We start from the raw sequence: 27,995 nt of genomic DNA on the forward strand, positions 1-27,995 counted from the left end.
ATTTAGACAATCGTGTGCTCACTGTTTTCATTTTTATCCAGATAACTGGACCATTGGCTCATCCTACCCAGGTTTGGGCCTCCTGGCCAGCTGTTTGGGTTCCCTTGGATCCAGCCTGTAAATCTGGGGGGAGGTGGGGGTGTCCTCTGTTGTCTATCATCCTTGCTGTGAGACCCACTCAGTGTCTCTGCACAAAAACTCTATCTAGTATGTTATCCACCCAGGAGCTCTCAGGGAACACTTTATCATGTAGCCACACAGGAAGATGCTACACATAGTTCTTTCCATAGTCCTCTGGGGCCTACTACAGGCTTCTCTGTGCTTTGTTCTTCCGTTGTGGGCCAGTGTAGACCATCGTGGAGAGAGGTCTGTAGAGTTGGATATTTTTATCCTGACCTTCACAGAAAACTCCATCATATATTCAGGAGAAGTGGAGAGCAAAGCCCGAGTTTGTTACTTCATGTCATGGCCAGCAGTGTGTGGCTATGTGGCCATTCTTCTCTCTCTCTATCACCTCTCACAGCAGAGGCTTGGTTCAGTTCTACTCTACCCGTGCCTTTGGCTAGGTTCCCTCCTTGGCTGCTCTGTTATTGCTTTCCCTTCTCTAGGGTTGAGATGCCCCTTGGAGAGGACTGCGTGGAAAAGCAGGATCTTAACCACCACCCCCCCTCCCCCCCCTCCTAGAAATCAAAACCAACCCTTTGTCAGTCCTAGTCTCCTTCCCACCATGTTGTCTTTCCATTGCTCTTTGGGTCAGCCAGCTGCTGCTGGGATTCATTATCCTAGAGCCTCATTGGGAGAGTATTGGTGTTAACAGAGGGGACACTTAGATGTTGGCAGCGTCTGTTCCTTGGCCTTTTTAGTTGGTTCTGCCAGAATGACATTGGCTCTTGTAGAATTAGTCTAGTGAGTTTTGTGGCCTTGGTATTTCCTGATATCCCTCATTTGAGACCCCATTCCATCCCCCTGGTCACTCACTGGCCAGTGCCACAGATATGTGCACTTGGTATGAATTTGCCCAGAGCAGTTGCTGTAGTCAGGAGTTTCTGTTTTGTTGAAACTGTTGGGGTTTCATCTATAAATGAAAACCACCTGGCCAGCTGCTTGGGTCAGATGGAAGCCAGATGGGAGAAGTCAGGAGGGGGCAAGCCTCAAGCCTGTCTGCTTGTCATGTCATCTTTCATCTTCCCATTGCCTCATCAGCCTGAAAAATGATTTTCCCCAGCTCAGTATCTCCTTTAGCTGCCAAGCAGCCCAGAGAACAAATGGTGGTGGCAGTGTGCGCAGCTGCCCTTGCACGTTCATAGAGCTTGAACAATGATGGCTTAACTGATGGTAGAAGCTTCAGGAACTAGGCAGTGTCAGTGTTCTCCCTGAGGCCCTAGAAGGAGAAGGGTCTTGTCCATGCTCACCCAATTGGTGGAGCTGGAGCACGGTTCTCGAAGCAGGGCTTCTCCTGTTTGGGCAACAGCAAACCTGGAAGGATGGCCAGGGCTAGGTTGGATTCAGAGTCAGAGGACCTGCATCTTCACTTACCACCTTTATGACCTTGGACAAGTCACTTCACTTGGGGTTTCAGTTTTCTCATCTCTTAAAAAAGGGGAAGTTAGACTTAGCTGACATTTTATACAGCACTTTAAGTATGTACTCATACTCTCCTTTGAGTGTGGTTATCTCATTTGACAGATGAAGACACTGAGGCTCAGTGAGTTGAAGTTCATAAATGTAAGAATTAGGATTTGAACCCAGGTCTCCCTTGACTCTGCTGTAGCACGCTGTATCATTACAGCACATCTGCTCTGATGATCTGTGCTGAAGCTGCCTTTCCAGCTCCAGAATCTTGTGATTGTGGAGAGGCCTAGGCCCAAACTGGACAGATTTTGATGGAGGAGGAGGAGGAACAGGTGGCCGAGTGGGCATTGTTGTAGAAACTTCAGCTCCCGTGGTAAGGGGAGATGACAGGCAAAGGGAAATAGTTGAGTTAATGGGGTCCACATGGGTGGGGAAGAATTGTTTTGGATTGGAGCAAGGCCAGCTGCTAAACTGATAGAAGCTATAAATGAGGGAGGCTATTGTGCATGCATGAGTGTGTGTACACACACACACACACACACACACAGTCACACACACTCACTCACACTCACTCTCTCACTCACTCTAATCTAGCCATCCTTCTGGCAGCTAGCTGCCTGGACAATCTGCCTGCTTTTCTATGGTGGTGGTGCTACTCCTTGGCCCATAACGCTTTGGTGGCTCCCTCGTGCGTCTAAGATACAATACAAGCCCCTTTAGGTGCTCCCACACCTCTTTTTAGCCTTCACGCATGGCTGCTTCTTTGTGGGATCTAATGCGCCACGAGCTCTCCCCTTATCACTGCCAGGCTCAGCTTGTGGAAGTCCTTAGCCTTGAAGGGCCAGTTCGGGATCTGCGTGCTCACAGAAACACCTTGGAGGCCCCCAAGGTCCCTCCTCACGTGGCCTGGAGTCCCTTGTAACTGACCCCATCCTTTGGTCTTACCATATTCTCTCTTGGATCTTTTACCCTTCACATTTACCTTTTTACACTTGTAAATTTGGGGAAGGCAGCAAGTACAGCCTTTTTCATAATAACTGACACTTCACTGGCCCTTTAAGGTTTACATAAGTCTTGATGCAGTTTTTAAGAAAAAGCTTTTATTGCTCTTTTCTGTTTCTTACATCATCTTTGTTATTTCAAGGATTTCTCCCCCTCCCCCTCCCAAGGAGCCATCCCATTTAACAAATAGTATTTTTTAGAGAGAGAGAAAAGGTCAGCACAACTGATCAATACAACAAAAAAATCTTAATGCAGTTTTAAGCTATTTTTAAAGCTTAAAACTTTGAGGTACACTCTGTATTATCCTGTTCAGGACGACAACCCCACAAAGTAGGTGCTGTTCAATTGAGCAATCGCACAAGCACTTATGAAGTCCCTACTAAGTGCTGGGAGCTGCAAAGGCAAAAACAAAAAGTCTGCCCTCAAGGCACTTAACATTCTACTGGAGAAAATAATAATCCACGATATGTAAATATAAGGTAAATTTACAAAGTAATTTGGAAAGGAAGGCAGCATCAAAGAGAGCTAACAGTTTGGGGATATGTTAGGAAAAGCCTGGTGTAGCTGGGGAGGGGCACTGGAGCTGAACTTTGGACTTAGCTGGGATTTTGAAAGTGAGAAGCAAGGAATGATAAGAGCGTTTGGGTATAATGTTATCCCCATTTTACAGGTGAGGAAACTGACAGCCTTGTGAGTAGGTGCTTTTAGGTATTATCATGCTCATTTTACGGATGAACCTGGGACTCCTGAGGGAAATTAACTGTCTTCTTGTTCAGGGTCAGTAATGCAGTTATTTATTTAGTGTCAGTTGGAATTTGAATCCTGGTCTTCTGGACTCCAAGATTCAGCCTTTTGCCACTCTCCCTCCTTCTTGGTTCTTTCTCATCTTTGTGCCTGACTGCAGTACCTTGCACAAAGCAGGGGCTTAATAAATGTTTGTTCAGTTGAAAAAGGCCATCCTGAAGGTTTTGAGGAGGAGATATTTTCAAAGGCTTGTATTGAAAACAAATCCTTTGAAAACCTTGCAAAGGGATGAGGGGTTGGGGAGGGGAGAGTTGATGTCAGTCCAGATGTATTCTGGCTGTTGGTGAACTGTCAGTGACCCATGAATGAAACTCTGCCTTGTGGGTGCTAAATGCACATCTGTGGTGTTAATATTTCAACCAGTCGGACCAGAATGTTCAGGCCGGGAGGGGCCTTAGAGATCATCTAGTTCACTCCTTTCATTTTACAGTGGAGGAAACAAAGACTCAGAAAGGGAGAGGGCTCTGACCTCATATACAGTTTCTTAGGTGAAACCAGGATAAGACCTTGGGTCTCATGGGCTCCCCGGCTTTGATCTTCCCTTTTGAGGAGAGGTACCTGCCCACTCAGTTACAGCCACATAGTCCTGGCTCAGGTCTTGAATTTGACCTTTCTTCTGCCGATGACTCGTTGTGTGTGTGACCTTTGGCAGAGCTGCACAGACCACTTTCTCCATTTCATGAATAGTGTTGGGTCATAAAACCCCTTGAAAATTGCTAATTGGTTTCCAGGTGTTGACTCTTTGGCTCGTGCTTTCTTTGGCTGTACCCTTCAAATGTAGGAACCCAGACTGGGTCTTTGAAGGTCCTCCAAAGAATGCCTCTTTCATGCCTTTGTTGTGCTCCAGTCTAACGTTTTAGCAGCCCCTGCTCTTGCTTGGGTCATTCTCTGAAGTCGCTCAAGATCAGAGAACTAGCCTTCGCAGAATGGTGTATTCCACATTGTAATTCCATGCTTAATTGCCAACTGCCTTAAAGGCAGAAAGCATAATGATACTAATAATAGCTGACTTTACTAGCACTTTGTTTTACTGAGCACTTTACAAACAGGAGCACATTGAAAGATCACTGTCACTCTCTTGGAGGATGCTAAGAGTAGCCACCATGCCCATTTCACAGATGAGGAATCTGAGGATGAGAGGTGAAATGATTTTCCCTTGGATACAATTAGTAAAGAGAGTCAGAACATAGAGGAAAAATCAGTGTGTTAGCGTTCCATTCCCAAGTGCCACATTAATACCACTTGAGTATTTTTTAAGTTAGGAAGGACCTGAGAACATAGAATGTTAGGAGCATCTTGAGTACGTAAAATGAGAGCTCATAGGCTATGGAATGACCTTTCAGACATGGAGAGAGTATTAGTGCTCACGTTAGCATTTAGTTCACCTGCCTCATTTTACAGAGGAAGAAATTGAGGGCCCAAGGAAGGGTATGTTATTCCCATTACTTACCGTTCACACACAAAAAAAACTGGCCATAGGGTCTCAGGGCTCTGATTTCACATTCAGTGAAGTGTTTGCTTGGGTGGGAGTTAAGAGTAGGCATCAGAAGAGAAGAAGGGCTCCCAGCTCAGAAGGTACTTCCCCGCAAAGGGCTTATTGTTTAGCTCACACACCCTCCAACACACACACACACACACACACACACGTCCTCTTTTGTAGGACCTTGGCATAATCCAAAACTGCCCCATTTCCTACTCTGGAGCCCTGCCTTTTAAAGATGTTCATCATCATTATCCTCCATAGCAGCAACAGCCAACTAACATTTATTCACTTCATTTCAAGAAGCTCTTATTACCATATACCAACTGTATACTAGGCACAACACTAGTCACTGGAGATTTGGAAACAAGTAGAAATCAGATCTCAAAGAGCTCACATTCTACTGAGGGAAATGGAATTCTATGTAGATAGAAGTGGAGAAGAAGGGGAGGCAGGAAGGTGAGCATTGCAGGCTCTGGCACTACCTGTACAAAGTCACAAAGGTGGGCAATGGAATGTCGTGTTTGGGAAACAGCACGTATTCCAGTGTGGCCAGAAATCGGGGGGGAGAGAGAGAGACAGAGACGGAGAGAGAATGAGAGAGAGTGTGTGTGTGTGTGTGTGTGTGTGTAAAATCTGTACTTCATGTATGAAAGGTGTTCTTTTTGCTGAGGAGTCAAAGTGGCATAAAGCATGGAAGCTGCCCTCAAGTAGCTAATGCTTTTTGGGGTGGCAGGACATAGACTTAAGTAGATATCACAAGGTGATGTATTCCTGATGGTAGAGACAGTAACTGGATGTAGCCATAGCAACAAGCCACAGGGTTGATGAATGCATCCAGATCCACTCAAAACTTAAGACTTAGGAATATTGACTCTAGAACTGGAAGGGACTATTAAAGTTGTCTAGTCTAACAAGTCCATTTCCCATAGAAGGAAAATGAGGCTCAGAGGGGTAAAGTGACTTATCCATAATATCCAGGTAGAACTCTGGCAGAGTCAGGATCTCCAGTATAGCAGAGTCTTTCCCCAACAGGTAAGATGCCCTAAAATGTAACTTTTACATTTCAGCAACCAGTTTCTCTGTTTGGCTTTTGTTCTCCCTTCCCACTCCATACACTAGGCTATCACACCGCTCCTGGAATGTCCTTGCCCTGCATCCTAGGGATATGACCCCCTACTTTGTTTTCTTGGCACCTAAGCTACAACAGCAATTTATGAGTAATGTACAGGCATCATGTAAGTGTTCAGGAAAATAAGACAGAAGATATGTCCCTTTCTGGAGCTTGTGATTTAGGTGGGGAGATGAGACCCATGTGAAAAAGATAATGGCCAATTTGAAATGTGGTATAAGTCTTAAACAAGTGGTATAGATAATGTTACTTTCCTTCTGGGCCTTGGAAATGAGGGAATTGCCCTTGATGGTCTATAAGGTACTTTACCAACCAGTAAAGATCTGACCTAGCTCCTGAGAGTTTTAGGAAATGGGGATGGGGTAGTGGTAGCAGCTGTGAGTGGTCAAGGAAGACCACTCAGAGAGTGTGGAACTTGAACTGGCCCTTAAAGGATGAATGAATAATTATAGGAAAGAGGAGGGGCAGGTCCCCTGACATGTAGTAATAGTGTGAACAAGGAAGGGAGCCCTCTCCTCCAGCTAACATTAGAAAAATAGGTTAACCCAGGCTGTAGAGGACCTTGAATGCAACTAAGTGCTCTATGGCTTTCTGAGAATGTAAGGAAAAAGGAGTGAGTATATCCAAATAGTCAATGGGTATACTCTTCTTTTGGTTCTTTTTCATTCTGCATCAGTTCAAAGAAATCTCCCAAGTTTCTCTGAATTCCTCATACTTACTGTATCTTAGAGTCTAGTCTATTGTATCCTAGTCTTAGTCTAGTACAATATTTATTGTATCTTAGTTAGACCTTCTGTTGTGGTTCCTTTCCCATCTCTCCTAGTGATACAGAGTTTTTCCTTGGATTTGGTTTGGCTTGGCCAGGCTACAGTTTAAATTAGGTCCCTAACTTTCTCCACCAGAGGGATAGGCTCTTTTGGAATCAATGATCCATGAAATTGTAGTGCTTTTTATGGAATGAGTAATATTCCATTCAGCCACTAATCTAAATGATTATTTTTACTTAAGGCCCATTTTGACCACATTCCATATTTTTTTTCTTACTCTTTTCTAATGAGTCCTCATGGGTAAAAATCTGTTAGGAAAAAACTCTATAATAAGGGATACAGAGAGGCAGTACCTAATTTTTGTAGCATCCTGAATTGGACTTTTGTTTGTAAACCTCAGCTGATGCCTCCTTTTCTTTCTCTCCGCACATTTCTTTGAAGGGAGATCAGAAGCTGAACTTGAATTTTATTAATGGCTTGTAAGTACAAGTGCATCTCCAGTTCATGTACAGAGTGGCACTGTCCCACCCCTCCCTTCTCTCTCTACTCACTTTCCCCAAATCACCAGAAGTGAGCCTCAGGCTGGAATATTTTTTTCTGGCGATTGCTGTGAACAGACTTGCTGTGGTGGTATGCAAAGGAGCCAGGTAAAAAGAAGATTTAAAAAGTATTTATAAAGTGCCCAGCACTGTGCTAGCAAACATTAGGGATAGAAATTCTGCAGAAGTGAGAAAGGCTTTGCCCTAAAGCATCTATTAGAAAGACATAGTATGGGGGCAGCTAGGTGGCACAGTGGATAGAGCACCGGCCCTGAAGTCAGGAGTACCTGAGTTCAAATCCAGCCTCAGACCAAACACTTGACACTAGCTGTGTGACCCTGGGCAAGTCACTTAACCCCAACTGCCTTAAAAAAACAAAAAGACATAGCATGTGCACATATCAGTAAATACAGGATATATGCAAAATAAACACATAGCAGTTGGGAAAGGGGGACACTACCCCTGGGGAAGGTGAAGAATCATCATTTTAGTTGGAAAGACCTTAGAGTTCACCTAGTTTTCCTTTTTCTTATTTTATAGAGGAAATGGAGGGCCAGGAGGGAAGTGATCTTCCAAAGAACTCACAGCTCCTTAGTGGCAGAATTGAGACTAGAAGAGAATTCTAGGACAGCTCAATCTCCCAGACAAGGGAATGAACATTTAAAAACATATCTATTAAACTTAACATGACAGGACCAACACCGCCTGGCTGGATTTTTTCCCCTTTTGAAGACAGGGAATTTCTTAGGAAAGATTTTTCAGGAGATGCATACCTGACACTTATGTGTCTCCATATCTGGACTCCAGATGATTATTATTAATACAAGCCTGACTTATGTTTTATGTGTGAGGGGAAAAACAGACCAAAAAATCTCTAACCCCACCCATTAGATCAATGAAACTCTGAGATGTTGTGAAAGGGCCTGGGTCGGATTTAGAATTAAGAGAATGTGAGTGTGAATCCTGGCTCTGTTCTTTGCTAGCTGTGTGTCTTTTAGTCAAGTCATACCTGTGGGCCTCAGTTTCCTCAAGTAAAATGAAGGTGTTGAATTAGGTTGTGAAATCACAAATTTAGAGCTAGGCGGAACCTTCCAGGTCATCCAGTTTAATTCCTTCATTTTACAGCTGAAGAAACTGAGACCTGCAGAGGTTAAGTGATTGACCTGTGAGATCCTATCTAGTTCTAAATTCTATGAGATATAAATAAGTTGTCATAACTACTGGAAAACATCTTTCCTTCCCTTTTTGCTGAAAATACCATTTAATTTCTTGTACTGAAATGATTGATGTTGTCCATATTTTATAGAAGCGGTTAATAATAACTAGTATTTAAAGTCTGCAAAGTACTTAATGGATGTTAATATTATTTGATCCTCACAACAACCCTTTGAGTTGAAGTATAGGTTCCATTATTGTCTTCATTTTTCATGTGGAGAGACTGAGGCCAAGAAAGATTGTGACTTGCCTAGGTTACACAAAGCTGGAAAGTGTCTGAGGCAGGATTTCAATTCAGGCCTTCCAAACTCCCGCACAACACACTCCACTATGCCACCTAGCTGCCAGCTACTGGAAAGTTAATGTTACCTAACTAGTTAGTTGACTTCGTTCCTGTAATACTGAAAAGCTGTAGGCTTGTAACAGGTAGAAAAGCCAGTGAAGGCAAAAGCGGCCAAAGTCTGGAGCCAGAGAAAATGGAACTTTCTTTGAAAAGAAACAAACGCTGTAATTGGAGATTCCAGCAGGCAGGGCATCCTTACAGGAAACGGCGTAGAGAGTCACATTCCAAGCTGAAGTTTCTTTTGGCCATTTGGCTTTTTGAGGTCCCTATGTTTTCTCAGTCCTTCAAAGCGACCAGATTGCTCCAGAATTTCATTTCATGTTTCCTCCTGATCCTCCCTTAGGAGTGCTTTCTTGGACTTGGTGCAAGTGCTTGAAAAGTGCTGTAATGTCAGGGAAACATGAAACTCATTAAGGGCCCACAGCCTCCGAGAGCTTTGGCCTAGCCCAAGTGGCTCGGCTTGGTGGGATGGGAGGCATCCTGTTGAATTTCAGCATGTGGACCCTCCCGTTTGGAGGAGAGAGGTGGGGGTGGGGGGCAGGGAGAGTGCTCATTCTCTCTGATTCCTCTCCCTCCTGGCTTAATGACACATTTTCTAGAATTTGAGAGCTGGAAGATGTTGGTGGCCGTGTAGTCCAAGCGTGTTCAGAAGGACTCCTCACTATCTATAACACACCTTGCGGACACTCGTCCAGTGTCTGCTTGAAGATTACTCCCTGAGAAGGATAACTCGATGCCGTCTGGATCAGAGTTTTTCCTCAGCCTAAATTGGTCCCTGCACCACTTTGGTCAGTTGCCCCTGGGTCAGAGGTCAAGTTGAATCCCTCCTCCACAGGACAGTCCTTCATGTTCTTGAACACAGTTATCCTGTATCCTCCCTGAGCCTTGAAGTGAGATCTCCCCACTTCCTTCATCTGAGCTTTATGTGACACAGACTCTGTTAGCATACTGCTTGTCCTCCTCTGGACACCTTGTAGCTCCTCAGTCTCATTAAATGCCCAGAACTGCACCCAATTCTTCAGATGAGGTCTGCTTGAGGGTTGACTACAGTGAGACCTCTCTACTCCCAGAAGCTCAGCCTGTCTTAATGCAGCCCAAGATTACATTAACTTTGCTAGCCTCTGTTAGACTCTAAAGTGGAGAGAAGGGAGTTTTCTTACCTGGAAATAATACCCTGTACAAATGAAATCACAGATCCAGTCCCTATCCTGATCCCACTGCTTACTCCTGTTTTTAAAAAATGTATATTTATTTATTTCTTTAAGTATTTCCCAATTACATGGAAAAAATTTTTAACATTCATTTTTTAAAATTTTGAGTTCCAAATTCTCTCCCTCCCTGCCCTTCCCCTCCCCTCTCCTTGAGAAGGTAAGCAATTTGATATCGATTATACGTGTGAAGTCATGCAAAACATTTCCATAGTAGCCATGTGCTTACTCCGGATTGACCTTACTGAAACCCCCAGATCTTTGTCAGATCTACTGCTATTGAAACTTCCCTTCTCGTCTTGTATTACTAATCGTTAAAAATTCTTTAACAGTGAAACTTCTTTATTCTGAAATTCAGATGTCTTGAACTAGAGCAAGGCTAAAGATTTTATTTTTATTATCTGTGAAAATAATGGCTCCCATCTGTGGAACCCCTCCACATTTAGGGTTTATAGTTTGCAAAGGCACGCAGGTGTATTATACCCATTTTAGTTCTAGGGCCAAAAGGGAATCATCTAGTTCAGCTCTTTCATTTTACATATGGGGAAATTGAGGCACAAATCTTTATTCATCTTCATTTCTATGCCCTTTGAGGGACTTAGATTTCAGTGATAAACTGGAGAGCATCCAGAGGGAGGGGGTTACTAGAGAGAGGGAAGGTTTCAAAAGCGTGTTATATGAGGCATGGGCTGGGTGGCATGGTAGATAGAGTGCTGGGGCTTGAAGTCAGAAGACCCCAGGTTCAAATCTCAACTAAGACTCTCATTAGCTGGGTGATCCTGGGCAAGTCACTTAACCTCTGTTTGCCTCAGTTTCTTCATCTATAAAATGAAGATAATAATAGCACATCGATGTTAAGTTTGTTGTGAGGATCAAATGAAATAACAATTGTAAAGCACTGAGCACAGTGGCACATAGTAGGCACTATAACATGTTAGCTTTTATTATTAGCTATTTTAAAGAACTAAGAAATTTAACTGAAGAAGATTGGGAAGAGAGTGCATGTGAAGCTATCTTCAGATGTGAAAAGCTGTTATTTCCAAGAGGTATTGTGCTGCTCAGGCTCAGCAGGCCAATCTAGGAGTAATTAGGGAGTTGTAGAGGAGCAGATTTGGGAGACAGTGGGTTGATGCCTCAGAGGAGATCTTCTGTTAAGAGCCATTTAGATTAGGGGCCTCTGTGGCCCCTTCAAAGTGGAAGAAGCTGTGATTTGGGCATTGCTCCATTCACTAGCAAAGATACCAGCCTCTCTCCATCCTAGTAGAGATTTTTTTTTTAATTGCTGTGTATGAAAACCTTCCCAAAGTTGTGACTCCTCTTTAGCATTGAACTTCTCTGACTTCAGGCGGTTCCGTCCCTAGATGTCAGGCAGCACAGTCTCTTGCTTCAGCCTCTACTTGAAGTCTTTCCAGCCTGGGAGAGCCAGAGGTTGGATTCTTTTGGTGTTTGCTTTCAAGAACTCAGAGTTACTTCCATGCCAAGAGGAAGAAGGTATTAGTAGAGGTCTTTTTTCCATGGTTTTGAAAGAAAGTTCAGAGTCACTCCCTCAGTCTATAAGATCTATAAGAGAAGGTCGGGTTAAGCGATTTCTAAGGCCTCTTCCAGGTCTGATGACTGCCCTAGTCTGTTTTAGTTGCTTTGGGACTTAAAAAGAGGTAGATGGGCTCATGATGCTAAGAAGCAGTAACTCTTTCGTAGGATCCTAGATTAGAGCTGGAAGGGACTTTAGAGGTCCTCAAGTCCAACCTTCTGAGATGTTAAATGACTTGCTTGAAGTCAGAAAGTTAGAAGCATCTGCTTCCTTGCCCTCAATCCAATACTCTCTAGTCTTCCAGGCTCTTCTTAGGCGGTGATTTCAGCTGGTAGAGCAGTAACAAGGGTTTCCATAAGTGTTCCCATGATCCTTCAGTAAGGATCGTGACCTTGCAGCCCATGTGCCAGCACCCCTCCCTGATGTAAGGGGTGGTGGGAGGTTAAAAACAAGACGTGGATGGATGTCTTTCCCATCTAGAGTAAGTTTGGAGAGCTGAGCATTCAGAAGCCATCTAAAGACTATCTTTCTCTTGGGATTCAAAGGTTGCAAGGGAAAAGTGAGTCGATACTCACCTCTTTGTCAAAGAAAAGAACCTAACAAAACAGTTGATTCTGTTACTCCAAGCTGCTGGCTGGTTTCTTTCGCTGATCTTATTCACTGAATTTCAGCATCTATTACCTGGCATACCTGGACTAAATGTGGGAGCTAAAAAGAAAAAAATTGTCATTACCCTCAAGGAGTATACACTCTAATGGGAGACAACATACAAATAACTACGTACGTAGATCTGTGCAGAGTAGATGGAGAGTAATCTGAAAGGGGAGTCATTAATAGCTGGGGGGACTGGGAAAGACCTCCTGCAGAGAGCTTGGGAGACCAAGAGGTGGAGATGAAGATGGCATGAGGGACTGAGAGGAGAGAAAGCACATTGGAAGCACTTAGTAAATACTTTGTTCCTCCTTTCATTCCAAGAGACAGGTGATGGAGCATTATGTTTGAGGAACTGAAAATATGCCGATGTAACTGTATCTTAAAGAGTACATGGGAGGTGGGGCAGTGGATAGAGCATTAGCCCTGAGTTCAAATCTGGCCTCAGACACTTGACACACATGAGCTATGTGACCTTGGGCAAGTCACTTAACCTCCAGTTGCCTCCCCTGAAAAAAGTACATGGAGGGGGAGTAAAGTATAAGAAGAGTGGCAAAGTAGGAAGGGGCCAAGTGATGAAAAGTTTGAAATGCCTGCTAAAGCAGTTTCTTATTGATCCCATTTGGATATTTACTCCTCTCTCCATTTGGCTGGCCCTGGGTCACGAATTGTTTATGGCCACTTGGCCAGTCCTGAAGACTGGCTACTAATATGGAGATATGCATTGGTGGAGGGAACATCTACAATCATGAAAAGTGTGGATGGTAACTAGAACGACAATATTTTTATTTTTGCTTTTCCCTTGTTTTCTTGAAGTTCATTCATATCATTTCCCCTCTCTGGGCTTTAGGCTCCCACTTTAAAATGAGGGGGCTAGGTGAAACAATTTCTTAGAAGAGGGGACCCATTTTTAGATCTTGTTGAAAGTTGTTCACTTACTAATGTGACTTCCACTCTCCAGGCCTCATGTCCTTCTAAAATAAGGAGACTGGGCTTCATTGGTCTCTTAAGTAAGCTCTGATCTAAGTCTAGATCCTATAAATGAATTAAAAAGCATTTAAATTTTTTTAAAGTTCCATGAGAAAGTACTTTTCTGTGCTTTATTGTATGTGCATGTATGTATATTTGTATATGTGTATGTATATATTTTATACACACAGTGTAGTAATCTGTTATGCAATATGTCTCTCTTCAGAAATAACAATGTAATATTTCTGTTCTTCAAAACATCACATAACTCCAAAAGTAAAAATGGTGCCATTCATATACAAAGATGATACTACCAACCTACCTTTATGTCAAGACCTCTGAAATCCTCTTTTCCAGCCATAATCTATTGGCTTTCCACCTCTCCCTTCCCATGCCAAACCCTATTCTTTGTCTACACCATGACTTCCAATTTCTAGACTCTCTGAGACTATCAGCTCTGCACTAGTCCCTCTCTTTTCCCCATCTTGACCTCTTGGTGAATCAATTCTACTCTGTGCTGTCCTCTTCACTTGAGTTCCTGGCTCCCTCATAATTTTGCCAGTTATTTCCTGCAAGCTTCAGCTTTGGGTCCCTTGGATCAACCATCCGCTGCCTTCACTGCTGAACAAAGGTGGAGAAAATCGTGCAACTGTCCTGACTGGGTCCATTACAAATTTATGTTACATAACCCAAATGGGACTTTCAGTGCTGCCAGGCAGTCTTTCTTGTCAGCCTCCTTTCTCAGCTATCCCACTTTCTATAGTAGCTCTTCCAAACCTTTTCATCCCTATTCACACCTCTCATGGCTCTGTCTTTCCTTATCCCCTCAACTGAAAGCCTTGTCTCATATTTTACAGAAAAAATAGAGGCCATTCACAAGCCCCCTCTTCTCCCCTCTTCCTCATCTCCTATCACTTGGACTTTCTGTCACTATCTCCTCCTTCACCCCTGTCCCACATGAAGAGGTGGCTGTACTCCTTGCCAAGGCAAATCCCTCTTTTTGCATAGGTGATCCCATTCCATCACATCTCCAGCAGATTGCCCCCTCTGTCATTCCCACTCTCTCATGTCTTCAACCTCTCCTTGTCTCCTTTTCTTCTGCCTGCAAACATGTTTGTGTTACCCCATCCTCAAAAAGCTGTCCTTGATCCTTGCTGACTATTGTCCTATATCTCTTCTGCTCTTTGTGGCAAAACTCCTTAAGAAAGCTGGCAATTGGTACTTCCCTTTCTCTCCCTCTCTTCTTAACACCCTACAATCTGGCTTCCAACCTCATTATTCCACTGAAACTGTTCTCTCCAAAGCTTCCAGTGATCTCCAAACTACCAAATCCAGTGGCCTTTTCTCAGTCCTCATTCTTTTTTACCTTTTTGCAACCTTTGATGTTATTAATCACTTTCTTGATATTCTCTAGTTTTTCAAGACACCACTCTCTTGGTTTTCCTTCTACTATTCTGATTGCTCCTTCTCAGTCTCCTTTTCTAGATCTTTATCCAGATAACATCTCTAACCATGAGTGTTCTTCAGGGCTCTGTTCTGGACTGTCTTCTCCCTCTATTCTGTTTTACTTGGTGATCTCATTAGCCCCTATGGATTTAATTATCAAACCTATGCTGATGATTCTTAAATCTATCTATTCTGCCCTAATGCTCTCTGCTGACCTGCAGTCTCATATCTCACATCTTCTTCCAGACATCTTCAACCAGATGCCCCCTAGACATCTTAAACTCAACACTGAGTTTATTGAACTCAAAATTGAACTTTCCCCCAAGCCCTCTCCTCTTTCATACATCCCTGTTACTGTAGAGGGTACAACTGTCCTCCCAGCCCCTCAGGCTTGCAACCTAGCCATCATCCTCAGTCCCTTCCCACATCTCACCTCCCTATCCATATATTGCCAAGGCCCATCAATTTCACATGTGTTGTAAACTCTGTCAAATATGTTCTCTTCTCTCCTCTGATCCTGCTACCACCTTGGTGCAGCCTTTTATCACCTCGTACCTGGTTTATTCCAGTAGCCTGCTGATGGGCATCCCTGCCAATACATCCTTCACTTAGCACCCAAAGTGATTTTCCTAAAGTGCAAGTCTTGACTATGTCATCCTCCTACTCAGTAAGCTAGCAGCTTCCCATCACCTTTAGATCAAATAGAAAATTCTCTGTTTGGTGTTCAGAGACCTTTGTAATCTAGCCCTCTCCCCCTCCTCCCACCTTTCCAGTCTGTTTACACTTTATACCTCATTATGTACTTTTTGATCCAGTGGTACTGTCATCTTTGCTGTTCCTCATACAGGCACTGCACATCTCCACATTTTAGCTCTGAGAATTACCTGTTTCTGGAATGTTCTCCCTCCTCATCTCTGCCTCCCAGTTCCCTGGCTTCTGTCAAGTCCCAACTAAAATCCCACCTTCCCACTTTCCCAGTCCCTCTTAATTCTAGTGTCTTTCCTCTGTTAATTTTTTTTCCCCCGGTATATCCTGTTTACAGTTTGTCTGTATGTATTTGTTTGCTTGTTGTCTCCCGTTAGATTGTGAGCGCCTTGAGGGCAGGATCTGTCTTTTGCCTTTCTTTGTATCCCTAGCACTTAGCATGGTGCCTGGCACATCAGAAGTGTTTAACAAATGCTTACTGACTGACTGACTTTTAAAAATGAAATTCTCACCCGTCTATGTACTTTGCTATTCAGAATATTTCCCCTCTGTCTATCACTCCGTATAGGTGTAGATGTAGATGTAGATACAGATACAGACATAGGTATAGATATATCTGTGGGAGCTTCTTGAGGGGAGCAGCTCAGCTAGAGCCAGGGGTCACCAGATTGGGACCTTTAGTTCTGGATAGAGATGGAATAGAGAGCTCCAGGAAGGGGGGCTGTGGGAGTAAACATTTGTCATTTGCTGGGCTTTCTTGGTAAATAGCCCATGCAGTGTCTTTAGTCTATCAGAAGTAAAGGAGGAAGGTGTTTGTGGATGTATGGTACCAGACGGCCTTCTTCTCCCAAAGGGCGCATTGACTTTTGGGCTTAACTGCTTTTCCAGGATGTTGGAGATTCGTGGTATCAGACCAAACCTTCAGGACATTTCATTTAAAATGTTGAAGTGTTAATTATTCTTTACCAGCTAAGGGGAAAGCTATGGTGCTAGCTACCTTGCTTCACTGCTTTCAAAACCTCCTGCATTTGGACTGTGTAGCTATGACCTCCTCCATTTGTTTGCACGTGGTTTAGTGAATTGTTGGGGTGGGAACAATCATTTATTAGATACCTACTATGTGCCAGGCATTGTACTCAGTGCTTCATAAATATTATCTCATTTGATATTCACAGTAGCCCCAGGAAGTAGGTGCTAATTATGATCCTCACATTACTGAGGAAACTGAGGCAAAACTATAGGGCCACATAGCTAGTAAATATCTGAGGCTGGATTTGAACTCATGTCTGACTCTAGGCCCAGCACTCTTTATAGTGCACTGCTAGCTGCCTTCTGTGTCCAAAAATATTCATGTCCTGGTGGACCATCTTCTACCCTTAATCAGGCTAGTCTGTGGTGGAGCCCAGCCTAGTAGCCTTTCTGACTTGGGTAAAGTTGGTTTTCTGGTAGTTTTGCATTTGGGAACTCAGGGTCCTGGAGATTGGCTCCAGGCTGCATTTATTCTCCCGTCATGTATATTATAACAGTAGAAAGAGGCAGCAAATCTTGATTTTTTAAATTGTTTAAGCTTGGGTCTTGAACTGTGGCAGATAAATGCTTGTAGATGGTGCCTGCTTCTGGAGCTCCTTTATGAGTTTTTGAGGTTTTGCTGAGCTAACCTGGGGAAGAGGGCAGAACCAGGAGCAGTGAGTGAAGTTGTGGAGAGGCCCATTTACTCTGCATGTGATAAATGAATGAAAAGCATCGTGAGGACCTGTGGCTGAGCCCTGGAGATTTAGATACAGAAATGTAGAAAGGGGCCACTGGGGGGTGGAGGGGTGGGGTGGATGCAGCAAATGATACAATAAAGGGAGACAAAGCCTCTCAATGGAGTTTGGTGGCTAAGAAAGGCTATGCTGGTCTGAAAAGTTAAAAAGTTAATTAGGGAAGGTATAGGGGAATAGCTCAACATGCTCTTTCCAGTATCAGTATCAGTGTACTTTGATTGTGATTTCAGAACTGTAAAGTGGCAGAGATGTGGGATGAATCAGGTGACTGGTGAGAACTTGGTGGGAGGTGTAATGGTCCAGCTCAGGTAGAGTGGACAGGGTCTGCTGTGGATAGAGTGCTGGGTCTGGAGACAGGAAGGCCTGAGTTCAAATCTGGCCTCAGACACTAGCTGTGTGACTCTGGGCATGTTATTTAACCCTGTTTGCCTCAGTTTCCTTATCTGTAAAATGATCTGGAGAAGGAAATGGCAAATCGCTGTCTTTGCCAAGAGAAGCCTGAAGGGGGTCACAAAGAGTTAGACACAACTGAACAACAAATGATGCTGCAAAACTGACAATGTAAGAGTAATCAAGAGATGGATGATGGAGGAGATTAAGAGAATAAAAATTAAAAAACAAACAAACCAAACACTACACCAGTCTGGGCAATAGGGCTCCAGGAAGGGAATTTCCCAGTTGAAAGTATTATATCCTCTAAGGCAAGGGTCTCTGGTCCCTGCACTGAGGGTGCTGGGCTAGAGGCAGAGGGGGCTAGTGAAACAGAAAAGGTCCCCAGTATTTAAAGCTTTTCCCCAAATTGGAAGGGGCTGTCCTGGGACAACGTGGAATGGCTTTCCTCTTACCAGAGGTCTTTACTTAAAGGCTGAGTATGGTGTGTGTGAGAGGCTTTGTTGGGGACTCCTTATACTGGATGGCCCAAGTCTAGGGTTCTTCAGCGCCATTGGCAGTGTGTTGTGGTGCACTGTGCCCCGTGAGGGTAGGAGAGGGCACATGACTGGAACAGGCACAAGGTTGCTAAGTCGAGACTCCTGTATTTATGGATGTACAGGCACCTGAATGGGAACCCAGGGAGCCTGGAAGAGAAATGGACCAAATGAAATGACTTTTTGTATGAACTTTTCCCCCCTTTAAACCTTCCTTTGGGCTCACGTCATAAAGTAGAGCTACCCTTTTCCATGTGAAATATTTGTGTTGGCAGAGCCTTGATTTTATCCTAAATCATTTAAATCTTCCTATTCTCTTTCAGATTTATTAATTTGTACTTCCTGCAGAGTGATCCCAAAGATCCTTCCATTATAGCTCCATTCCTCAACCCCTACACGTACACACCCTTGAAAACCATGTCAGGAGGAGGTCAGAGTCCTTCCCCATCCACATCGTAGATCCTTGCCCTAATCCAACTTGTAAATCTTTTTAGGGAGAAGTTTCATTGTATGAAGCTATCTTAAATGTGAAGAAATGCTCTCTCATCCCTATTCCTGCTGGCCAGGGGCCACCACCCTAATCCAAATCAGCTTTGTCCATGATTTGAAAAGCGAGAAAGTTGGTGTTTTCTAGCCTCCCCATCTCCCACTTTGTCTTGCCTGGAAAGGCCTCTCCAGGCTCCTCTTCATAGCTCCATAGCTCTAGATGGTTGATGTTATAGAGCTGGCATGCACTGCTCATGAGTGCCTAAGTTTTTATGCTCAACTGTCATTTAACCAAGTGGAGGAATTAATTATTTGGTTCATCAGACCAAGGAGGAAAAAGTGGCCCAGGACATCTGTGGAACATTAATGAACAGCTGATGAGAAATCATACAGCTATGCTCTTTCCTAGGATAAGAGTCCAGGAAACTTTCTGACCACCAAAGAAGGATGAGGTCAAAAGGACTTCACTGCTTTTAGTTCTTTTAGTAAGCATTTATTAAGTGTTTGGAGTCTATCAGACTCTGTGCTAGCCTCAGGGACCACAGTACAGTGGAAGAGATCACTGGCTCTGGAGTCAGACGGCCTGGGTTCAGGTCCCCTCTCTGATACTTACATACCTGTGGGACCCTGGGTAAATCACTCAACCTCCCTGGGTCTCAGTTTCTTATTCTGTAAAATGAAAAGAGTGTTCTAAATGGCTTCTAAGGTCCCTTACCTAGATCTGAGATCTGGGATCCTATGAGCCTATGAAGTAATCCCTGCTCTCAAAAAGCTTACATTTTACTGGAGGAAACAACATACACACAGATAGGGCTGTACGAAATACACACACAAAAAAAACATACGTACAACTTCTGCAGAATGGCGGAGTGGTGGGGGACACTAACAATTGGAGGGGATCAGAAAGGCCTTTTGGAAAAAGTGGCACCAGAGCTCAACATGGCCACCATAGTATTCATGAATATGCTATATATACACTGACTTGTCAGATAGGGTTCTTGGTCAAAAGTGACAGGATTTCTGCAGTTTGTCTATAGTAGATCAGTCCACGGCTTATCCTGTTCTATAAGGCTAACTGTAGAAAACTGCCCTTTTTTAGCTATTGTTTCTCAAAGGCCACTCATTTCAGTTCAGCTTTAGTGGACCTTTCTATAGTGCTTTAAGGTTACAAAACACTTACTTCCTTTACAGTAGCCTTTTGAAGTTATGGTTTAAATGTTGTTATCCCCATTTCACTGCTGAGAAGACTGAGGTTCAGTGGTATTGTGACAGCTAGTAAGCATCATAGCTAGGGTTTGGCTCCACGACTTGTTCATCCAAATCCAGAATATTTCTGCTTAACCACACTATTTCAATTATCCAGGAATAACAACAAGAATAAATACCTTGCAAGTGCTCACTAAGTAAGATAGTCAGGAAGTCTTATGTTGGGCTGGGAACCTAAACCCTTCAGTGGCAATCAGGAGACAGGCCTTGGCCTTGGCTCTTTAACCAGACTAGCCAGGTGAACTTGGATAAATTGCTTTATCCCTCTGGGCTTTGGCTTTCCTGTCTATAAATGGACAAAATCATCTCCAAGAGCATTCTGAAGGGCCATGTGGCATCATAGGAGAGAGAGTTGGATTTAGAGGCGTAAAGTCTTGGATTCAAATCCTGCCTCAGACACTTAGCTGTATGACCCTAGATGAGCTGCCCAGCTTCCCCAAGTCTCCTTTCCCTGGTACTGTAATGAGGGTTAAGTGAGAGAATCACGTAAAGGCTTATTTCAGTGTGAACTTTTGTTGTTGTTTCTATTGTGTTTGAAAATCTGAAATGTAGGTAGAGGAAGACCATACCAACCTAAAAGTCCTTATTAGGCTAAGTAGGAATAGATTCAAGAATAGTGTGTTGGAATCCTGGAAGATCAGGAATTCAAAAGCTGTGAATTCATCAGCTGTCATGGGAAGACCCTAAGGATTTCCCGTCATGGAGCTGTTCCCCAGAGGTAGACTCCACTCTGCCTTGTATGTGGCCAGGGCATGGAGACAGGAATGTATTTGCTCTATTTGGGGATGACCTCCTTGTGAGGCCACGTTGAGCACGTTCAATCTCACCCATCCGTGGCAACCTTCAAGCCTGTACTTGAAGAAGTTACCCTGCCCAAAGTTGAGGTTTCTCCAGGTTCTTCAAGGGATCCATGCCCCAGCCCCTTCTCTTTTCTTTGTGCTCGCATGGTATTCCGGGCATGATGTTACCAGGCCAGAGGACAATGGTGCTGTCAGTACCATAATTCTGCACAATAATGCAGATTTCTTCACATGGGTATGGGGAGGGACACCCCCCATCATTTCAGTTGTAGGGTTGGATTGTATGAAAAGGGGAAAAGAAGGTGGCAGGAGAAGTGGTGACAGTTGGGGATGAGAATGGAGAGTTTGGCCATTCAGAGAGTGAGTAGTGCAAGCTAAGGCAGAAGAGAGTAGATTGGAGCCAGACCGTGGAGAGGATCGAGAGTTTATATTTCATTGAGTTGGTAATGAGTTTTGTAATGTAGACTGTAAACATGTGGAGGGCAGGGTCTTTTTTTCATTTTTATAGCCTCAGCACCTACAGATCATAAGATGCTGAATATACAGTTGTGAATTAAGTAGAGTAGGGGACAAAATCAAGAGGCAGTTGCGTGGAAAAAAAAAATGGTCACACCCCACTTATCTGGCTATTAGACTCAGTGGTTGCCTCAGTCTTTGAGAACAGAAGCCCACAAAAGTCCTGAGTGGGAGAGAGGAGGGAAGAACCAGATTAGACAGTAATTGGGAAATATTTAACAAAATAAATAATAATGTAATACAACACAGATAATGTTAATTTGAGGTTTTCTAAGTCAGTGTGGGCCCAGGAATCCATTTCTATTTGTATTGACATCACTGTTCTAGAAGATAGCCATAAACCTGAAAATAATCCAAAAAAGTTCTCTGAGCCCCTTTGCCACCCCCAGATAGCTACATCATCAAACTAGCAAAAAGCTAGATGCTGGTCTATTAGAAGATGCTCTGATAACCTTTTCCCTCATTTAAAAAAAAAATCATTCATTATGAACTAATATAATTTTACATAAGAAGTCTATTGAACATTAAATTGACCACTTCTAATGTATTTTTAACCATGAAAACATGACAATGTTAACTTATAAGTAGTTCCCTCTTAAAATTAGGCATCTGCTAAGGTATCTCCAAAAGTCTTATGATGGAAAATGCTATCCACATCCAGAGAAAGAACTATGGAGTTTGAATGCAGATCGAAGCATACTATTTGCTCTTTTTTTTCTTCTGTTTTGTTTTGTTTCCTCTTTCCACATGGTTCCTCCTATTGGTTCTAATTCTTCTTTACAACATGACTAATGTGAAAATATGTTTAATAGGAATGTATATGTATAGCCTATATCAGATTGGGCACCGTCTTAGGGAGGGAAGAGGAGAAATTTAAAACTCAAAAGCTTATGGAAGTGAATGTTGAAGACTAAAAATAAATTATTTAAAAAAATAAAAATTAGGTATCTGTATGGACTATACAGTGCTTAAGAAGTAAGCTTGGTTATCTGTTTTGAGAGCACAGAGCAATAGTTGTGAAGCCAGCGGTAGAGTCAGGCCGGGTCCAGGGGTAGGAGTGAGAAGGGACAGCCATGCCTGGCAAGGGGGAGACAGAAGGTAAGAGCAGATGAGTAACTCTTTTGTACCACACAGCGTGCTTCCAATACTGGGTATTCATGAGATTATCAAGAAAAATGCTGATTGTTGTTTGGTTTCTTCTAGTTAATACTAGAAGGGCCTGGAAATTAAAAATAGCTCAAAAATTGCATCAACTCACAATGCATTTTTAAAAAATCCACTAAAGCAAGGAAAATTGAGATATTAAGATGAAAATTTTTTATTTCTAAAGAAAATCACAATATTTTTGCGTCTATAGACATGCCTGGTTCCTCAGTTGTCAAGAAGGCAAGGATGTTTAGAATGCATGAGGACACTAGAAAGAGCAGGGAGAAAACACTTGCCCAAATTAGAGAAAATAAATGTGGGCTTGCTAATCAGTCAGAAGATGCATAGAAGTACCTACATCCCTTTGCCTCTTAATTAAATTGATTGTGGGGGGGGGGGTAGAGGAAGGTCCTTTGTTAGCCCTTGTTTCTTAGCTCTTTCTTTAACTTGCTTCCAACAACTTCACTTGAGATTTTTCAGAGCGCCTTGTAATGCACTATGTCTTAAGCCTAGCTTAGGGGATGCAGGGCTAGCGAGCCAGGATGCCCCAGAGGTTAAAGGAATCATGCCTTTGCCACCATCTCTCAGGCCACTTAATGGGATTTTGAGTCTTCCGTTGGACCCAGCGAGTCATCCAAAGGGAATGTCTGAGTTTGGACTTGCTGAGACATCTCCCTCCGTGCATGGTTATAATCATGGTTGCTCTCTCCAGGGATAGAGCTAGAGCACAATCAGTCAGTGGGAGAAACACTTCAAACAATGATTATTAATCCAGAATGTGCAGATACGCCCTCTAGATGAGCTGCGGCTTGGTTAGGGGTTTGCCTGAGAGTTCTTCTGCATATAGCCCTGGAGCACAGTTTGTTCTGAACACGTGGCAGAAAACAGACTGAACGTTTCAAAGGGTGATGGTGGCTGGTCTGCAAATGAAAGTCTATAGTATGATTTCATGAATTCATTGAGATGTGGTTTACTCGAGACAAAGCCAGGAGAGGCAAAAGGTTGCTTTTGCCTCTCTGTGAAGAAAGCATTGGCTTAGCTTGCAAGCTTTAAATCAGAAGAAAAAGGGGGTTTTGTTTGACTTTGTTGGAAGAGAGAACAAACTTTTTAATCCCTTGAGCACATTAATTGTTTGTATGTAGATAGATGCCAGAATAGTTCTATCTCTTAATATAGGCCAGGCTGGGCTCCTTTTAGGAGTAGTTGGAGTTAATGTTGGAGCTTTGGAGAAAATCCCACCCTTGCCTCTGCCAAACTAAGCAGAGAAAAGGGCATGTCCGTTCCTAGGTCAGGGGAGCTTGGGAGGATGTTCTGATGTCCCCATATGCCCATGAATCGATGAACTCATTGAAGGGGACGCTGCTCCATCTGCCCCTCCCTTCAGTCCAGCCACACAGTTCTCATCCATGGCCCTTGTAGGCTCCCCAGCAGGAAACTGGGCTGCCCCTCATGTACTGAGGCCTTCCTTGAGCTCTCTTCATGTTGTCCTTACTATGTCACCAGTCCGTTGTTCCAGCCAGATCTTTCTCTGGAGGATGGAGAATAACTAACCTTTCTGTGGGACTTTTTACATGAGAATGAGCCGGAGCACAACCTTGTGAGTTAGTGCTGCTGCTAGCCTTCTGAGATGACCTTCCAGATGTCTAGATGTCTTGTATGGACCTAGTTATTTACATGTTGTCTCTTCCATTTCAGTGGAAGCCCTTTGATGGCAGGGATTGTTTTTGCTCTTCCTTATATCTCTAGTACTTTTCACAACTTTTGGCCCAGGGGTGAGCAACCTATATGTCCTCAAGTGCTGCCCTTTGACTGAATCCAAACTTTACAGAAAAGATCTCCTTAACAAAAGGATGGGTTCTGTAAAACTTGGACTTAGTCCAAAGGCCACACCCGAAGACCTAGAAGACCACATGTGGCCTCCAGGCTGCAGGTTCCCCACCCCTGGAACTGTGGCCCATCATAAATACTTAATAAATGCTCGTTGACTTGATTTGATATATTTGGATAGAGTGAATCTCAGAGGAGATGACAGCAGAGGGAGGATCAGAAAGGGACCCTAGGGAGCAGGGGTATTCTGGCTCGCTAACCGCTGAGTCAGAGTTATGGAGCAGGCTTTTGCAGCAGAGAGCTGCAAGTACTGGGAAGTTTCCTAAATCCAGCATATTATCCATCACTTAAATTCTGGGTTCTGCTTATATGTCTCCACTGCCCATCCAAGGTATCTGTATTGAATAGGCAAAGTGTGTGTGTGTTCAGGGAGGACTGGCACCTCTGGGGTGAGGGCTTGCTGAGCCCTTCTCAGGCTACCCATCCCCCTTTGGTGGTTACCTGGCACTCCAGGCTCACCGTGGCTCCAAGAAGCTTCAGTGGCCGTAGCAGTCGCATCCCAGTAAACCACCTTTACACGTGGGCTAGAACCAGGTCGAGAGTAACCTACAGATCTCAAACCCATCTTTATATTATAAGATTTTCAGAACACAGTCTCAGCTAGGTTGCTTTCATTCAATTGGAAAAAAAAATTTAAGTAACCCTAGCTTAAAGACTTTGAATAAATTTAGTTTGAAGTATTTAAGTTTACTTTAATTTTCTGTGGACAGGAGAGGGCCTCGTTTCATTGGGGTGCTCTCGTGATGGGGAGATCTTCACAGAGCACACAGGTATTGGCAGGCTTTGTGTTCTGTTGAGCTGGGAGCTATGCTGCTGTCCCACCCAAAGTCAGGAGGCATTAATCCATCCACTTGACTAATCCGTGTTGGCATAACTAGGGAATTCCTAGTTACCAGAGTTCAATAAAGCTAGCCCTAGGTTGTCAGGGGTGTTAGTGTGAGCTGGCCCTGGGGTAAAACAGTGATACTTGTGCACAAGACTGAATTGGAAAGGTTTTCTGTAGCATAGTGTACATGTTGCACCAGGTTCTGCAGATGAATGGCAAGTGACCATGGCCCAGGGGGATGGTGGGGTGTTGGGGGTTATCTTTTAAATAGAAACAGTAAGTTGAACTTGTACGGAATCTTACTGGATTGTAAACTCTGAGGGCAAGGCTTGCCTTATTCTCTTCACTTCTGATATAGTGCTTTGCTTGTAGCAGGTGCTTAATAATTTACTTGAATGAATACATTACATTTATATAGTTGTTTACAAAGTATTTTCACATAGTTTATCAGACTTGAGTCTCCTGACAGTGCTGTGAGGTAGACAGGACAGCTATCCCCATTCTGTAACCCAGGGAAACTGACCTGGAAGTAGTTACGTGGTGTGCTCAAGGTTATTTGGTAGTAAATGGTGGCATTAGAATTACAGTGCTCTGTGGATGGTGACAGCTCATTGTATGTCTCTTGTATGACATTGGGCAAAATGATTCACCTCTGTCAGGCCTGTTTTCTTCATCTATAATATGGGGCAGTAGAAGATGTTATAATAACAGATGCTACCTTAGGGTCGTTTTAGCAGTTGTGGTCTGTGATCCCATGAAATCCTGACTGTTCAAAGACCACTTGTGCTATACCTGTGAAGGTTCTCACAAAGCGGGGGGTTTGGTTTTAGAATGTCATATTCAGGTAACAAGGTTTGGAATGAATAGAGTAGGGTAATGGAAATCATTCTGGCCTGAGTGTCACCCAGATTTGAATACCAGTGTTTTGTCTTCTTATGCCTTGTATGTGTGAGCCTGCCTTGGTAATATGTTGACCCCTTTGCCCACTATGCATCTGTCTGTGAACCTGGGCACCACCTGTAATTTGACCTTTTTTTATTTTGATATTGCATAATTCACAGCTGTATAACACCTCACCCCACTCCCCTCCCCTGTGAGGATATAGGTGCTAAACAGATGGGCTTTTATAGTGATGTCATCGAAAGAACGCATGGTTTCTCAGCTGTAATTCCTGTGGTCATTCTGGTCTGGGCTTGTCAGCTTGTCTATTTGCAACCCCCTTCCAGGGTATTTGTACTAACTCGGAATTACCTGCCCACATGCATATCTGCATTCTTCATCCACTTTGTTTTCCACACTAGAAAAACGTGGCTGTATATTTGAGCAAAACAAATCAATACCTTGTCCATGTCTGAAAAGGGATGTCTTAGAAAACAGGGTGATTTTATTACCACCATCTTGAGCTTGATATTCATTTTAAAAAACTACATAACGGAAGTTTGGACTTCCATGGATAATCTTTTTTTGTTCTTTGTATATTGAGATGTTTATATTTGTTGATGATTGTTAAGTTTGTAGTAGAAAAAAAGTCCAAGGCTCATCTCTTGAGTGTATTGTATTGCTGAGGTTCTATGGTATTTTGGGGTCAGCTGTCGTTATTATCATCATTACTATTACTGTTTGTTTTCATATTGATTTGCTTCTGTCTTTCCTTTCTCAGAGTGACCAGCAGTTGGATTGTGCCTTGGACTTAATGAGGCGCCTGCCTCCTCAGCAGATCGAGAAGAACCTCAGTGACTTGATTGACTTGGTAAGTGCCTGGCTTTAGAGCCTTTGGGCTGGCTGGCCAGCCGAGTGTTGTGTGCCTCCGTACCTGTCATTTTACTCCAGGAGCCAGCCTGCTGTTAGCAGGCTGTAACATCCTTCTAATCGGGGGAGGGTGTCTGGGGCTGGGGAGAAGGGGCTTCATAAGGAAGGGTAAGGTCCCTGAGAAGATGGCCAAGCCCAGCAGGAGCTGTCGCGGCAGGTGAGAGCAAAGGTCAGAGGAGATGTTTGACAAGAACCAGCCTGTGCCTGAGCCCGTCAGCAACATGGAGGCCTGGGGGAATCTAGCGGTCAAGCTTAGACTCCCTGCTCAGCTGTTCTGGCTGGGCTTGAAGAATCACGAAGCTGGCCCTCCTGGCTTCCCATCTTTTGGCAACACTGTGCTTGCATTGGCTGTTGTTGAGTGTCTGGCGTGTCCAAAACAATCTCTTGCCCACATGGAGCTTGCAGTCCTCCAGGCAAGACAACTCACCCCTATTACACAGATGAAATCTAAAGGCACATGACCAAATACAACAAGGCAGCAAACTAAGGTAGTCAGTCATTTAACATTCATTAAGCATCTAGATCAGCGGTGGGAAACCTTCGGCCTCAAGGCCACATGTGGCCCTCTAGATGTGCCGGGCACTGTGTTAAGTGCTGGGGATACAAAGAAAAACAAGTGATGCTCCCTGCCTTCAAGGTGCTCCCTGTGTAAGGCAGGAGGCAACATGCGAACTACGTACAGACAAGCTGTACCCAGAATAATTTGGAGATAATCAGCAGGGTGAAAGCACTAGCAGCATTGAGCGAGGCTGGGAGAAGTTTCTTGTGGAAGGTGAGATTTTATCTGGGCCTTGAAAGAAGCCAGAGAATCCAGAAGGGAAAGCGTTCCAGGCATGGGGGGTGGGGGGACAAGCAGGGAAAATGTCTACATCTGGAAATGGATTGTCTTGTTTGAGCCACAGCAGGGAGGCTAGTGTACCTGGATGGAAGAGTACAATGTGCAGGGTAGGGTGTAAGGTGTAGGATGACTAGAAAGGTTGGGGGGAGTCAGCTTAGGAAGGCCTTTGAATGCCAAGCATGGGATTTTATATTTGATCCTGGAGATGATAGAGAGACACTGGAGCTTAGTTGGGGGTTGGGGGGGAATGACATGGTGGGACCTGCTGTTTATCACTTTTATGGTTGATTGGAGGGCGGAGAGATTTGAAGCAGCTAGGACTCCCCCCCCCCCCCAACACACACACACACACACACACACACACA

General features: G+C 43.8%; 1 protein-coding gene across 1 annotated transcript in view; it reads left to right on the forward strand.

The window, feature by feature from the left end:
* Positions 1-27,995, forward strand: part of LOC114028473 (F-actin-capping protein subunit beta) — a 165,400-nt gene that overhangs the window by 45,037 nt on the left and 92,368 nt on the right. The window contains exon 2 of the mRNA XM_027842707.1: positions 26,644-26,733. Coding sequence (XP_027698508.1) covers positions 26,644-26,733 — 90 coding nt within the window. The remainder of the gene's footprint in view (positions 1-26,643; positions 26,734-27,995) is intronic.

Source organism: Vombatus ursinus, unplaced genomic scaffold (assembly GCF_900497805.2).
Source record: "Vombatus ursinus unplaced genomic scaffold, bare-nosed wombat genome assembly UNPS02014884.1, whole genome shotgun sequence".
Taxonomy (NCBI): Eukaryota; Metazoa; Chordata; class Mammalia; order Diprotodontia; family Vombatidae; genus Vombatus; species Vombatus ursinus.